This window comes from Candoia aspera, chromosome 2, assembly GCF_035149785.1.
Source record: "Candoia aspera isolate rCanAsp1 chromosome 2, rCanAsp1.hap2, whole genome shotgun sequence".
NCBI lineage: Eukaryota > Metazoa > Chordata > Lepidosauria > Squamata > Boidae > Candoia > Candoia aspera.
In genome coordinates this window covers 160,309,421-160,322,349 of record NC_086154.1, presented here as the reverse complement: position 1 = coordinate 160,322,349, position 12,929 = coordinate 160,309,421, and the positions used below count along the sequence as shown (strand labels likewise).

The window sequence follows — 12,929 nt, the reverse complement described above, 5'->3', positions numbered from 1 at the left end:
ATTATGCTCAACCAAGTGGATAGGATTCTCTGAGAGATGAGTTTGCTAAATGCAACTTGGATTCATGGTCTTCCTAGTTCCTACAGGCAGGCAGGAAGAGGCTGGATTAGGGAATTATCGGTGCTTGTATGAGGGAGGCAGTAATGCCACCTATTTTAAGAGGTACCCTCTCTTGAAAAAGCCCTCCCTGAATCCAGCCATTTTTGGTAACTTCCTTCTAATCACCAACTTCCTTTTTGGGGGGGGGGGAAATCTTGAGAAGGTGGTGACAGCTTCAAAGAATGACAGAAGAAATGGATTATCTAGATTCCTGCCAATTGGGATTCAGAGCCAGTCATGGGATAGAAATGGCATTGATCACACTGGTGGATCACCATAAGAATCTTGATGGGGGACACTGTACCATTCCTAGTCCTTTTAAAATTGTTGGTGGCTTTGGATACCCTTGATCATAGCATCTTAATGGAGTGTCAGCAGGGTTTTGGGGTTGGAGGTGTTGTTCTTCAGTGGTTTTTTCCTGAGTAGGTGGTTCTAGTTTGTAATCAGGATGGAACAGTGTTCAAGGCTGTAGCTGCACCAATGTGGGGTATCACAGGGCACAGTGCTCTCCCTCATGTCATTTTTTTCCATGTTATTTTTCATTTTTAATATTTTTAATATTCTGTAAGGCAAGAAGAAACAAGAATACAAGAGAACAGCCCAGAACAATACATGTCAACATTCAATCAATTCATACACATAACACACAATTTATCAATAGAAGACTTGTTATTATTAACATAATTTATATAATCTTTCCAGAGCTGATAAAAACATGATTTATTCCTCTGAGAAGTCAGTATTCAAATTTTATCAATCACTTTTTCCATAAGAGCAATTGATCATCCTTTTGCATGCTAATTATTCAATGACAGGTTATCTAGAAATTTCCAGTTTTGAGCAATTCTTTCTGCTCCATCTTATTGATTCTGATTAGGTGCCATCAAGTTGTTGATTCTTAGCAACCACATACATAAATTTCCTCCATGACAAGTTGTCCCTAACCTGGTCTTTCAGGTCTTCCAACAGTCTCCATCTTATACTAAACAAAATATAAGTGTAATGATTGCCTACTCTAATAGACTCAGACTCACAAGCAGGAACTTAATGATATCTGATTTATTAGAAGAATAGTATGCAAATACAGAGAAATCTGAGAATGAGCAAAAGCGCGCCAAATACAAACTAAAAACCCTCGCCCTGCTGTTGCAAACTCCCCCCCCCCCCCCAGGTGCTGGTAACCGTTTCTGCTGATGTCCTGGGAAAGGAACCTTGAACACACGAGATAACCCAAACACATTCCAATCCAGCTGCTAACATATAACAATCCCACGAGATGGAATCCTCCTCCCCTCCCAGACGAAACACGCATCAGCCAAATGACATGCGAAACGTTACGATGTAACAGTAACATTGGAACGGTGAACATGACATACCGCCCCCCCAAAAACACTAAGGAGCAGATTTCAGAGGATAAGCTAGATGAAAGCATCTAACTAAAAGAGGAGACTGAACATCACGGGCAGACACCCACTCAGGGTGGGGAAAGTGTTTCCACTGAATGAGGTACTGCAGGGTGCCACGAAGTCTGCGAGAATCAGTGACCTCCTTCACCTCAAAATGTTGCTGTCCGTCAATCATGATCGGAGCAGGAGGTGGGGGTTGCGGATGCCAATGATCGGAGTGGTTGACAGGCTTGAGCAAGCTGCAATGAAAAACAGGATGTAAACGTTTCAGATTGTGTGGCAAATCCAGTTTAAATGTGACAGGGTTCACAACTCCCACAATGGGAAAAGGACCAACAAACTTAGGAGCCAACTTCTTCGAGGGCTGAGGGGACTTAATGAACTTGGTGGAAAGGTAGACCTTATCACCAACTTTAAAAGCAGGTTGAAGGGCTTGTCGCTTATCGGCGTGCAGCTTATAGGCAGATTGGGCATCAGCCAACGCCTGTTGAATCACTGGCCACGAATCAACCAGGTGAGCAGCCCAATCAGAAGCGGAGCAGGGCTGTGCAGAGGGTTGAGGCAAGTCAGGAATGGGAACAAAGTCCCGGCCAAACACAGTACGGAAAGGGGTGTGCCCCGTGCTCTGATGGACGGCGTTGTTATAAGCCACCTCAGCAAAAGGTAGCAGATCAACCCAATTGTCCTGCTGATAGTTAACAAATGCCCACAAAAATTGCTCCAGGGTCGAATTAAGAGCCTCCGTAGATCCATCAGTCTCCGGATACGACGCAGTGGACAACGCCTGCTTGGTGCCCACCAGCTTCAAAAATGCCCTCCAAAATTGGGAAGTAAACTGTGTTCCGCGGTCTGTGATCAAGCAGGAGGGGCTCCCGTGGATCCGGTAGATGTGGATTAGAAAAAGGCAGGCCAATTGCTGCGCGGATGGAATGGAAGCACATGGAATGAAATGGGCTTGCTTAGAGAAATAGTCCTTTACCACCCAAATCACAGTCTTTCTCTGACTAGGAGGTAAATCCACAATGAAGTCCATGGAAATCTCCTCCCAAGGATGGGAGGGACTGGCCACCAGCTGCAGCAGCCCTTGCGATTTACCCCCCTTCCGTTTTGACATGGCACAGACAGGACAAGAAGCAACATAACTCTTTACATCACGTCTCTATGTGGGCCACCAAAATTGGTGGCGTACCAGATGCAAGGTTTTGACAAACCCAAAATGACCAGCCACTTTATCATCATGAGGCCTAATCAAAATTTTCCTTTGCAAACTGTCAGGGACGTACAGGCAGTTTTGCTTCCAAGCGAAGCCTCTGTCAAATGTAACATTGTCTCTATTCACTTGCAACCAAGTGTCAGATTTCAGCTCTAGCAGAAACTGTTGTTGCAATTGCGAGGGAATTGGCGTTCTTCCCCCAGCCGGTGAAACCGAAGCTGGGGGCAGCTGTGCACGAGTCTGACTGCATGTGACAGCTTGCAACCCCAATTGGGGTGCTGTCCATACAGAACCCACAACGTCAGGTGCCTGGACTGAATCCTGGGGCAGGCGGGAAAACTCATCAGCCAGGAAGTTTTTCTTGCCCGGAATGAACTTCAACTTAAAGTCAAAGCGACTGAAAAATTGAGCCCAGCGGATCTGCTTAGGGCTGAGCTTACGGGGCGTGCTGAGCGCTTCCAAATTTTTATGGTCAGTCCAAACCTCAAAAGGACATTTAGCCCCTTCTAAGAGGTGGCGCCATGCCTCCAAAGCAGACTTGACTGCAAAAGTTTCTTTTTCCCAAACATGCCATTGCCTTTCTGTCTCGGAAAATTTCTGGGACAGATACACACAGGGCTTCAGGCGGCCACCAGCATCCGCTTGCAGCAAGAGCGCTCCAATTGAGAAATCGGAAGCATCCACTTGAACCACAAAGAGTTTAGTGGGATCAGGGTGTTGCAGAATGGGTTCAGCAGTGAACAGGCTTTTGAGTTTGTCAAAAGCCAACTGGCATTCAGGTGTCCAATTGAGCAATGCCCCCGGGCTCTTCACCTTGCGTGTGTCCCCCAACCCCTTCGTACGTAACAAATCAGTGAGAGGCAATGCAATTTCTGCGAACCCCTGGATGAATTGGCGGTAATAGTTGGAAAATCCAAGAAAACTTTGGAGCTGCCTGTGGGTACACGGGCGCTCCCACCCCAAAATAGCTTGAATCTTCACAGGATCCATTTCAATGCCTTTGTCAGAGATCCTGTACCCCAGGTAGTCAAGCTGAGTCCGATGAAATTCACACTTAGAAAGTTTAGCATAAAGCTCAGACTTTCTCAGTTTGCTAAGCACCTGTTTACCAAGCGCTCATGTTCCTCCTCCGTTTCAGTATAAATTAAAACATCATCCAAATAGACCAGTACACCCTTGAACAAATGTTCATGTAACACTTCATTGATCAATTGCATGAATACCCCTGGTGCCCCCGCCAACCCAAAAGGCAAAACCTTGTACTGAAAAGAACCCAGAGGACAATTGAAAGCAGTCTTCCATTCATCCCCCTCCCGTATGCGGATGCGGAAATAGGCTTTCCTCAAATCCAGCTTAGAGAAGATTTTCCCCTTAGGCAGATGTGCTAACATGTCTTTTATTATTGGCAGAGGATATCTGTTTAATATCGAGACTGCATTTAATCCGCAGTAATCTGTACAAAGTCTCAATGTCCCATCCTTCTTCGCTCGAAACAAAACAGGGGCACCCACTGGCGAATTTGCTGGTTCAATAAAACCCCTGGCCAAGTTTTTGTCCACAAACTCCCGCAACGCCGCCAGTTCCTTTTGCGTCATGGCATAGATTTTTGGTTTGGGCAGTTGCGCGTCGGGGACCAACTCTATCGCACAGTCAGTTTTTCAATGAGGTGGAAGTTGGTCCGCTTCCTTCTCACCAAACACATCCGCAAAGCTTTGGTATTGCTCCGGCAAGCCCTCCAGTGGGGTGACAGTGAAATGCGGGGTTGCTGCCACTGCCCTCCCCACTGCAGCCTGCGGAGCGTCGTCCTCCCCAGGGGCTTGATAGAAACCATCCCCAAAAGTCAAAGTCCTGTGCACCCAATTTATATATGGGTTTTGTTGGACCAACCAAGGAATCCCCAGAATGACTAAGGGACCCCCCACAGGCACCACTACAAACGGCAGCCCCTCACAGTGGCTGCCCATTTGCAATGCCACCATGCCCGTGAAATGGGTAACTGGCTTCCCCACTGCCGTAGAACCATCCAGCTGGGTAAAAATCATGGGACGTTGCAGTGGAAAGCTGGGTAACTCCAAAGCAGCCACCACGTCAGGGTGCATCAAGCAACACGAACACCCTGAATCGATCAATGCCCAAACTTCAACGGTTCTTGTGCGGGAGCCTAGCTTCACTTTCACTGTCAGTGTGGGATAGTTGCCACTCACCAAAATATGGTCGCGCCCCTCCTCCACCACCTGCCCAGAGGCGCTCTTTAAAGCAGGTGGCTGGCATTTCCCGCCGGCTGGAGTAGGTCGGGCTCACCCTTGTCCCCGAAGTAAGGAATCTCCTCCACTTCAGTTTCAGCCATGGCTGCCTTCATTTTCCTGGGTAAAGAGGGAGATTTCCCCGACGACTTTCCCGGACGACCATCAGTCTTTCCCTTCGGGCACGCCGCCGCTCGGTGACCTTCCTTCTCACATTGGAGGCATTGTCCTTTCGCATAGTGGCGCTCTCTCTCCTTTTCCCAGGCACGTTGACCGGACTTTCCAGTGGGTGCAGCAGTGCGGGAACCCTTGCTGAGCCCAGCAGATCTCATCCCCTTCTGGTGAGCAAAGGTCTCATGGGCATGCTCAGCCTTCCCTGCCAGCTGTATCCATTCATACAGGGTATCTGGGTCGTCCCTGCCAAGTGACCACCTCAGGACCTCCGTATTCAGACCGTCCTTAAAAAGTTCTATTAATGTGGATTGGGACCAATCCTCAACCTTCCCAGCCAGAGCCTTAAATTCCAGAGCGTAGTCTGCCACCGATCGTGGCCCTTGGCACAGCTCCCTCAATGCCCGTTTTGCTCTTTCTTTAGCTAACGGGTCTTCAAAGAGTAGTTTCAACGCCCACAGGAATTCCTCGAACTCCTCCAGCTCAGGGGCATCCGATTGACATAACTGCACATACCAATCGGCAGCCCGGCCCTTGAGCTTAGTGGCAATGGCATTAATCTTGGCTCTTTCTGAGCGGAAACACTGTTCCCATTCGTCCATATAACTCCTTGCATTGGTAAGGAAGAACGATAGCTTAGTTGAATCTCCATCAAATTTAACGGTAAAGTCCTTAACCCCCACTCCGGGCGGTCCCTTCGTCACAGCTGGGCGGTCGGGCTTCCTCTTAGCCCCCAGGGAGCTCCGCTCTCGAGGAGGGGACCTTGAAATTCTCACCCTCGGCGCTCTTACTTCCTCTCTGTGCCGAGTCCTACTCCTTTCCTCCGGGGAAGGTGGGGGCAAAGAAGGAGTCGAATACCTATTACTGGACTCCTCTCTCCTCCTCTCCCGGGAACCCGAGTCCATGGACATTTTACGGAACATAAATTCTAGTGACTCCAATTTGGCCTCCACCAGTTTTATACGATCAGGGGTTTGGGAATCCTCCTTTCCCTCCTGCCTCACCACGGTTGGGGACATCGGGTATCGCTGCTTCCAAGACGTTTTGGACGTCCCTGGTAGGGATCCCTGTGTTTCATCCCAGGTGATCAGCTCCCCTGGTGACTCACCAGTCGGTTCAGGGGCTCTTTTACCTCCAACCTCCACTTCTCCTAGGCTGGAGCTCGACCCCTCTCGAACTTCTGCAGACTCTCGTGGAGGGACCCTCTCCGTTCTTATCACTGTGGAGTCAGGTTCCCCCTCGCTTGATTCCTCGCTTTCTGTGGTTTGGGGATTTGGTTTGCTCATCGCTAGCACTTCTCCCTCACAAAATAAATCTGGAAAGGGGCTAACGGAAAATTTTTTGGATTCTCAGCTTTATGTAATGATTGCCTACTCTAATAGACTCAGACTCACAAGCAGGAACTTAATGATATCTGATTTATTAAAGAATAGTATGCAAATACAGAGAAAGCTGAGAATGAGTAAAAGTGCGCCAAATACAAACTAAAAACCCTCGGCTCAAACGTAATCCCTCCCCTCGCCCTGCCGTTGCAAACTCCCCCCCCCCCCAGGTGCTGGTAACCGTTTCTGCTGATGTCCTGGGAAAGGAACCTTGAACACATGAGATAACCCAAACACATTCCAATCCAGCTGCTAACATATAACAATCCCACGAGATGGAATCCTCCCCCCCTCCCAGATGAAACACGCATCAGCCAAATGACATGTGAAACGTTACAATGCAACGGTAACATCGGAACGGTGAACATGACAATAAGCTTCTTTCTCACTCTTTCCTCCTCCTCAGGACCGGATAATCATTTCTCAAAGTGCTAGCCTGATCTTCCTTATAGAATGTGAGAAAGGCATCTACAAGGCCCACTTTTACTTTTTACTTTTATTTACTACCCAATCAGACGTTTAACAGCAAGGGAAAAAAAACACTGTAAAATGCTGAGGAAAAAAGTTACTGTTGAGAGTATGGAAGATTACCTTGATAGAGATATGGAGCCATTAGGCAGAAGGGGCTAAAGCATTTTTAAAGTCCAGAATGTCCACATAACATTTGGAAATGGCTCAGACAGATGCCTCCCAAAGTCAATGAACTATGAGGAGGAGGAGGAGGAGGAGGAGGAGGAGGAGGAGGACAATCAGACTTGCAAGATACTGTTTTTATAACCAATTTTATAGTGTTTACCTCAATAAAAGTAGTTTTAGCTATCCTGTGGAGTTGCTTTCTTGGTCTGATCTATCTAGTGGGGCTGACAGATATATCTTAAGCCCTCTCTGAAACTATACTAAAGAGGGGCCAGTCTCAAATACAATGGCAAGTTATTGTCATGGAAAAGACAGAATTTTTTATGTTAAACAAACCTTTGGTTGCAACCACAAAACATGCGTCTCTGAGAATCAAAAAGTATGAGAATAGGTGATCCTGCAAATAATTTTAGCCTAAGTCATATAGTGCTTTGTCACCAATATGAGCATTGTGGAACTGGGGCTGAAAAGCAACCAGTAAAAAGTACTGCTGTTTCAATATGGGGGCAATGTGGCACCTCCTCAATGTATCACCCACAATATGGCATTCTGGGCCAGCTACAATATCCAAATTCTTGCAGATCCTTAGATTTCAAATGGAATAATTGATATTGAGAGTGAATATTTATCCAATAATTCACATAAGGCATTGCATTATCAGATCCATTCTAACCAAGAATTTGGACTCTTTTGGAGATATACATTTGCAAAAACTGGGCAGGATCTTATCAAGATGGACTTTAACTGAGGGTAACCTAATTCTGAGCCAGTTCGGTGTAGTGGTTAAGGCACCGGGCTAGAAACTGGGAGACCCAGGAGTTCTAGTCCTGCCTTAGGCACGAAGCCAGCAGGGTGACCTTGGGCAGGCAATTTCTCTCAGCCCTAGGAAGCAGGCAATGGCAAACCATTTCTGAAAAATCTTTCCAAGAAAACTGCAGGACTTGTCCATGCAGTCTCTGAGAACTGGACACGACTGAACCCTAATTCTGCTTGTGGAAGATGAGCAGGAATAATGGGTTTCATACTGTTATTTTCACATAATTCAATAAAGAAATATTCTATGAATGTATCAATTTTAATTTTTAATTCAGTAAATATTGATAAATATAACCCATAGAAACAAAAGCTCTTTTGGGGTCCTCCATAATTTTGGGGTCCTCCAAAAGCGAGAACAAAACATTTAGAAAACACTGCCATCATCAGTAGAATTAAAAGCCATTGAGACTGTTGGGGACATTTTATATTTCTGTGCCTTTTACTCTGTTACATGTTATTTTTGCTACTGTAGCTTTAAAAAAGAGAACCTCTTCTCCTCTTCCCTTGTTTTTTCCTCTTGTTGCTGTGCTACTTATACTGCTACATTTACTCATGGTCATCTTGGGTTTTGAGAATGACCTGCCTATTTCTGTATTGTTCTTCTCTCTTGTTCTTCTACCTTGGAATTCCCCCCCCTGCTTTTCCATTGTTATACATCCTCAATATCATTGAATTCTACTCCCACTGCTTATTCACCAGTCTCTCTCTGATGGAGCTCAATTAAGATTGACCTTTACCTGACTACAAGCCTGCATTGTTTGAATATCTTCCTATTTACACTTCCCAAAGCTTGTTAATTGCCTATAAGAAAGTACTGTGAAGTGTTGTGGGACACTATCCTTAATTGTTGCTAATAGCTCAATCTTCTGAACACTAAAGCCCATGAAGATGTTCTCCTCTGCCACAATTTCTGAAGTTTCTTATCCTTTGTTTGGACTGTCTTAGTTACTTTTAAGACTTTCCTATATGCAGGAAAAGTATTTGAATATGTATCAAAATGGTGTCATGAGGACAAGAATGTAACACAACAAGAGAGGTGTACCTGTGTTGTGCTTCTCCCAATTCTGGAATTTTTAAATAAAGTGCCATTGCCTTTTGCCTTGCCTATATGTGCTGCAAATTTTCTTAACAAGTTTGACAAGTGTCATCATGGGCCCGCTATCTCTGTACCAGTATAGATTATCCCCCAGAGTGATCAAAGCCATCTTTGCACAAAGCCAGATCTAAACCCATAGTGGAAACCATCTAGGTTATCCATAGTCTCTCAGGAATTCTGGGGATACAAGTTCCCCATTCTCTCAACAGCTTGGCTACATAGGAATACTGGACATCAACCAATTTTGGTTAAAGATAATTGGGTGTGCAAATGGTTTCTTAAGCAAGAAGCTCATCACTGTCTTTATTAGGATGGTAAGGATCTCTTCTTGTCAAAGACAGGTGTTCATTTCAGTGATCACTTGCAAAATGGAATGCTTAGAATGAATCACTCCAGGCAGGAACATACTGTAACAGGTAAGTAGTGGATTCACTTCCATGAGCATTAAACCCTTCCTCAAGGAAAAAATAAATAAATAAAACTGACTCATACATTCATATGGTGCACTGGACACTCCAAGTATATTGTCCAAAACAGTGTCAAGCCCAGCATTATTCCACATGATTTTATCCTTGAAAAATTCTGCAAACTTCTCACACTGGAATTCAGATGGTACCAGTACGCTGCCTGAGGCCAAGGAGGACATAATCTACTTGACAAGCTCTGAAAAACTCCAGTAGCTGGCTTGTTCTCTACTCACTAGAGGGAAGCCATCATTTCTTCACATCTGTGATTGCCACAGCATGTATCTTATCACAGCACCTACAGTATACTATGTCCCTAAGGCTGTACAATAATTGTTCAAGCCTCATACTTACCAATTATAACCATTCCCTTCACAATGGTAAAAGTCAAAGAGAAGAATCTCTTCTGAGGATCTTAAAACTCAGGCAGGTTCATATGGGAGAATATAGCCTTTCAAATTATTTGTTCCAAAGTCAAATAGGGCCTTAAAGATCAGAATTAATGCTTTGAACTCTGGTGTAAAGCAAATCAGTAGCCAGTTAAGTTGTTAAATAAGAAAGTCAATGTAATTCACATTAATGATAAGCTGTTCACAGTATTCTGAACGAAGTGAAGTTTGTGAACACTTTTTAAGAGTAGCCCCAAATAACACTAATACTACTATAGCTAAAATTACTTTTTAAAAAATTATCTCCTAAGTGCTTTAAAAACCCAGATAATTCATTTTGCTTTACTTAGCAGTGCAGAATATGCAGGATTAATTATACCAACCACACAGGCCATTTCCTTATCAGCAAGGATTTGATAAATTAGGATCATTCTGACTCTTACGATTATCAGAACTTCCTTAAGACTTATCAGAAAATAATTCACATCCATCTACATCCTGACACTAATCATTAATTCTGCTGATATACCACCCACCAGACTCCCCGACTGAGTAAATCTGAATCCCATAAGTCTAAAATGCATCAAATAGCACTCTCTCCATGACAATAGAATTACAGAAGTCTTTTCCATATCTAGCTATTATCCCATCTAACAGAAAATAAAATTAAATCAAAAAATTCTAGCCTGAGTTATTAGAGCTAAATATTAATTGGAACCATGATTATCACAAAGTCCGAAGTCGCTTCCAACATGATGGCCTCCCTCAGTATGTTATACTGAAGCCTCCCCAAACAAGCTAAAGTGATTTAAGCTATCATCCAGCCTAGTTCATGACATGAGACAGGTCTGCACCAACAGAGTTCCATTCTGTCAGTTTCAGATGCTCATATTCAAAACACAAGGGCCGCCAGACAGGTCTTCCTCTCAGTCCCACTCGCTGCCAGCTGCTTATACAGAAGTCTCAGGTTGAAAAGCTTGGGTGATCTCTCTTCCTGCCTCGGTCTTCATGAAAGAAATCATGTCAACATGCTCATCCAGGTTCAGATGAGTGAATGGGAAAAATCTACAATCTGATATCCAGCAACAGAATCTTTAATGCAGAGGAATATTCACCAAAGTGGGAGATAACCAACACCTTGTAATATTTTCTTTTCCTAGCTGCCTAGCCATCACCACTAGCTCTTTTTCCACTGTCTACTAAGACAAGTATAACTTCCTACCCCTTTTGCTAACCAGTTGCATATTTTAATTACTCTAGTTATTGCAGTATTTCATACTTAACTTTTATGCTATTGCATTTACATGGTTTTTCACACTGCTTTTGGACTTGTTTTACTGTTTTGTGACTTTATGTTTTGTCTAGTCATGCTTTACAGCTAATATTGTCCTTACTGGATTGGCTACAAGCTCTGTTATATATTCTTTTGTGCTGATTGTAATAAACATCTATCTTTCCATCCATCCAACCCTGGCCTCTTTTTAGAATATGTCTCTAAAATATGTCTTCCTTTATTAAGCAAAGCAAGATGTGAAGTACAGCAAGACCCTCATTCCCAGTGTTTCAGCCTAGTTAGGAACAAACATAAGCTTATAATGGTAGAATGACAGATTTACTTATGCACATCAAATGTTTGGGAAATTTACAGTTATATATTCTTATTTGCCAGGCAACTTCTTATTCTGGGAAAACAGTATTTTCTCATAATGCCTGATGTGACACAGAAGAATTATGTATCCACCTGTACTCCATCTTACCATTTGAAAATATTTTAAATATTTAAATATTTTATTTATTTTAAAATTTTGTCTGCCACATGCTATAACCAAGTTCTTCCAATGCAACTTACAAAACATAAAAGCCCTAATCTTCTAAAAAGGTACAGATTCCAAGGACTTTGTCACTGCTCGGGGAATTTTGGAGAGTGGAATCTGTAAACCTTCAGTGGCATAATGTACTACAGATTAGTGCTAAATAATATAGAATTGAAAAGACCAGCCCTTTCTTGCACTTGTAGGAATAATGAAACTTCTAGCCCCAGGGACAAATTCAACTCCCAGAAGCTTTCCTATCCAACCTCAGATACTCCTTCCAGTCCCTTTCAAGCCTCAGTGACTGTATGCATTTTCAGGCCTAAAACCAAACATTCCAGCCTGGATCACTAGTTGTCATCCTAATTACAGGGTCAGTCCATTCCCAGGCATTATTTTTCCAGTCCTAGAGTTTTCATTCTATTTCCACGTCTGTCCTTATGGTCTCAGGAGCCTCCAGATTACATCCTTCCAGTCTGTCATAAGTACTTCCCATCGTTTATCCATTTCACTGGGATGAGTATCTAATGCTCAAACAGTATTTTTATCAAGATGATATATAAACATCATGTAAATAAACCGAAACAGTAACAAAAACGTTTCTATTTCCGGACCTGAACATGGTTAACTCAGAAGAAGCAATCTTAACCTTTTCTACTGATATCATTTATTCCATTCCTTCTCGGATCCAGTCCTCATTTTAGGTGTAGCCTGGGCTGCCTTCTGCGGAACCCAATCGTGTCAATAGTAGTCCTACTCAACTCCCTTTATTTCCTACGGGCCTCTGGAGAGCTCCCGAGGTTTCCAAGGGGCACTGCATAGCTGGAAGGGCAGACCGGGTCCCGCCACAAGGCTCCGGAGAGAGAGAAGCAGGGCTGCGGAACCCTCGGAAAAGGAGAACTGAGGGGAAAGCCCTGCTGGCACGAACCCAGAGAGGCTTTCCCGCGGAGCTCTGCACTCGGAGAGCGAGCAGAACTTGAACCCGGAACGCGGCGGGTGCAGGGCCACTTCGCAGTTTGGGGCTGCGAAGAGGGACCGCCCCCCCACCCCCGGGCCCACGCTGTTCGATGGCCTCCCGCGCGGCCGCCTGGCCCTCCCGCCGCGACCCTGGCCAGAGGGACTCACCGACGGAGTACACGGCGGGCTCAGCAGCTGCAGCCCCACCGCGGGGACCATCCTCCTCCGGGGAGGCCTCTTCGCTCC

The 12,929-nt window shown here is 44.7% G+C and overlaps 1 protein-coding gene across 1 annotated transcript in view; it reads right to left on the bottom strand.

Annotated features, from left to right (window-relative positions):
* USF3 (upstream transcription factor family member 3) overlaps positions 1-12,929 on the bottom strand; it is a 34,387-nt gene extending 21,458 nt beyond the window's left edge. Inside the window, exon 1 of the mRNA XM_063294620.1 lies at positions 12,852-12,929. Within this exon, the coding sequence (XP_063150690.1) occupies positions 12,852-12,902 (51 nt within the window). The 5' untranslated portion in view covers positions 12,903-12,929. The remainder of the gene's footprint in view (positions 1-12,851) is intronic.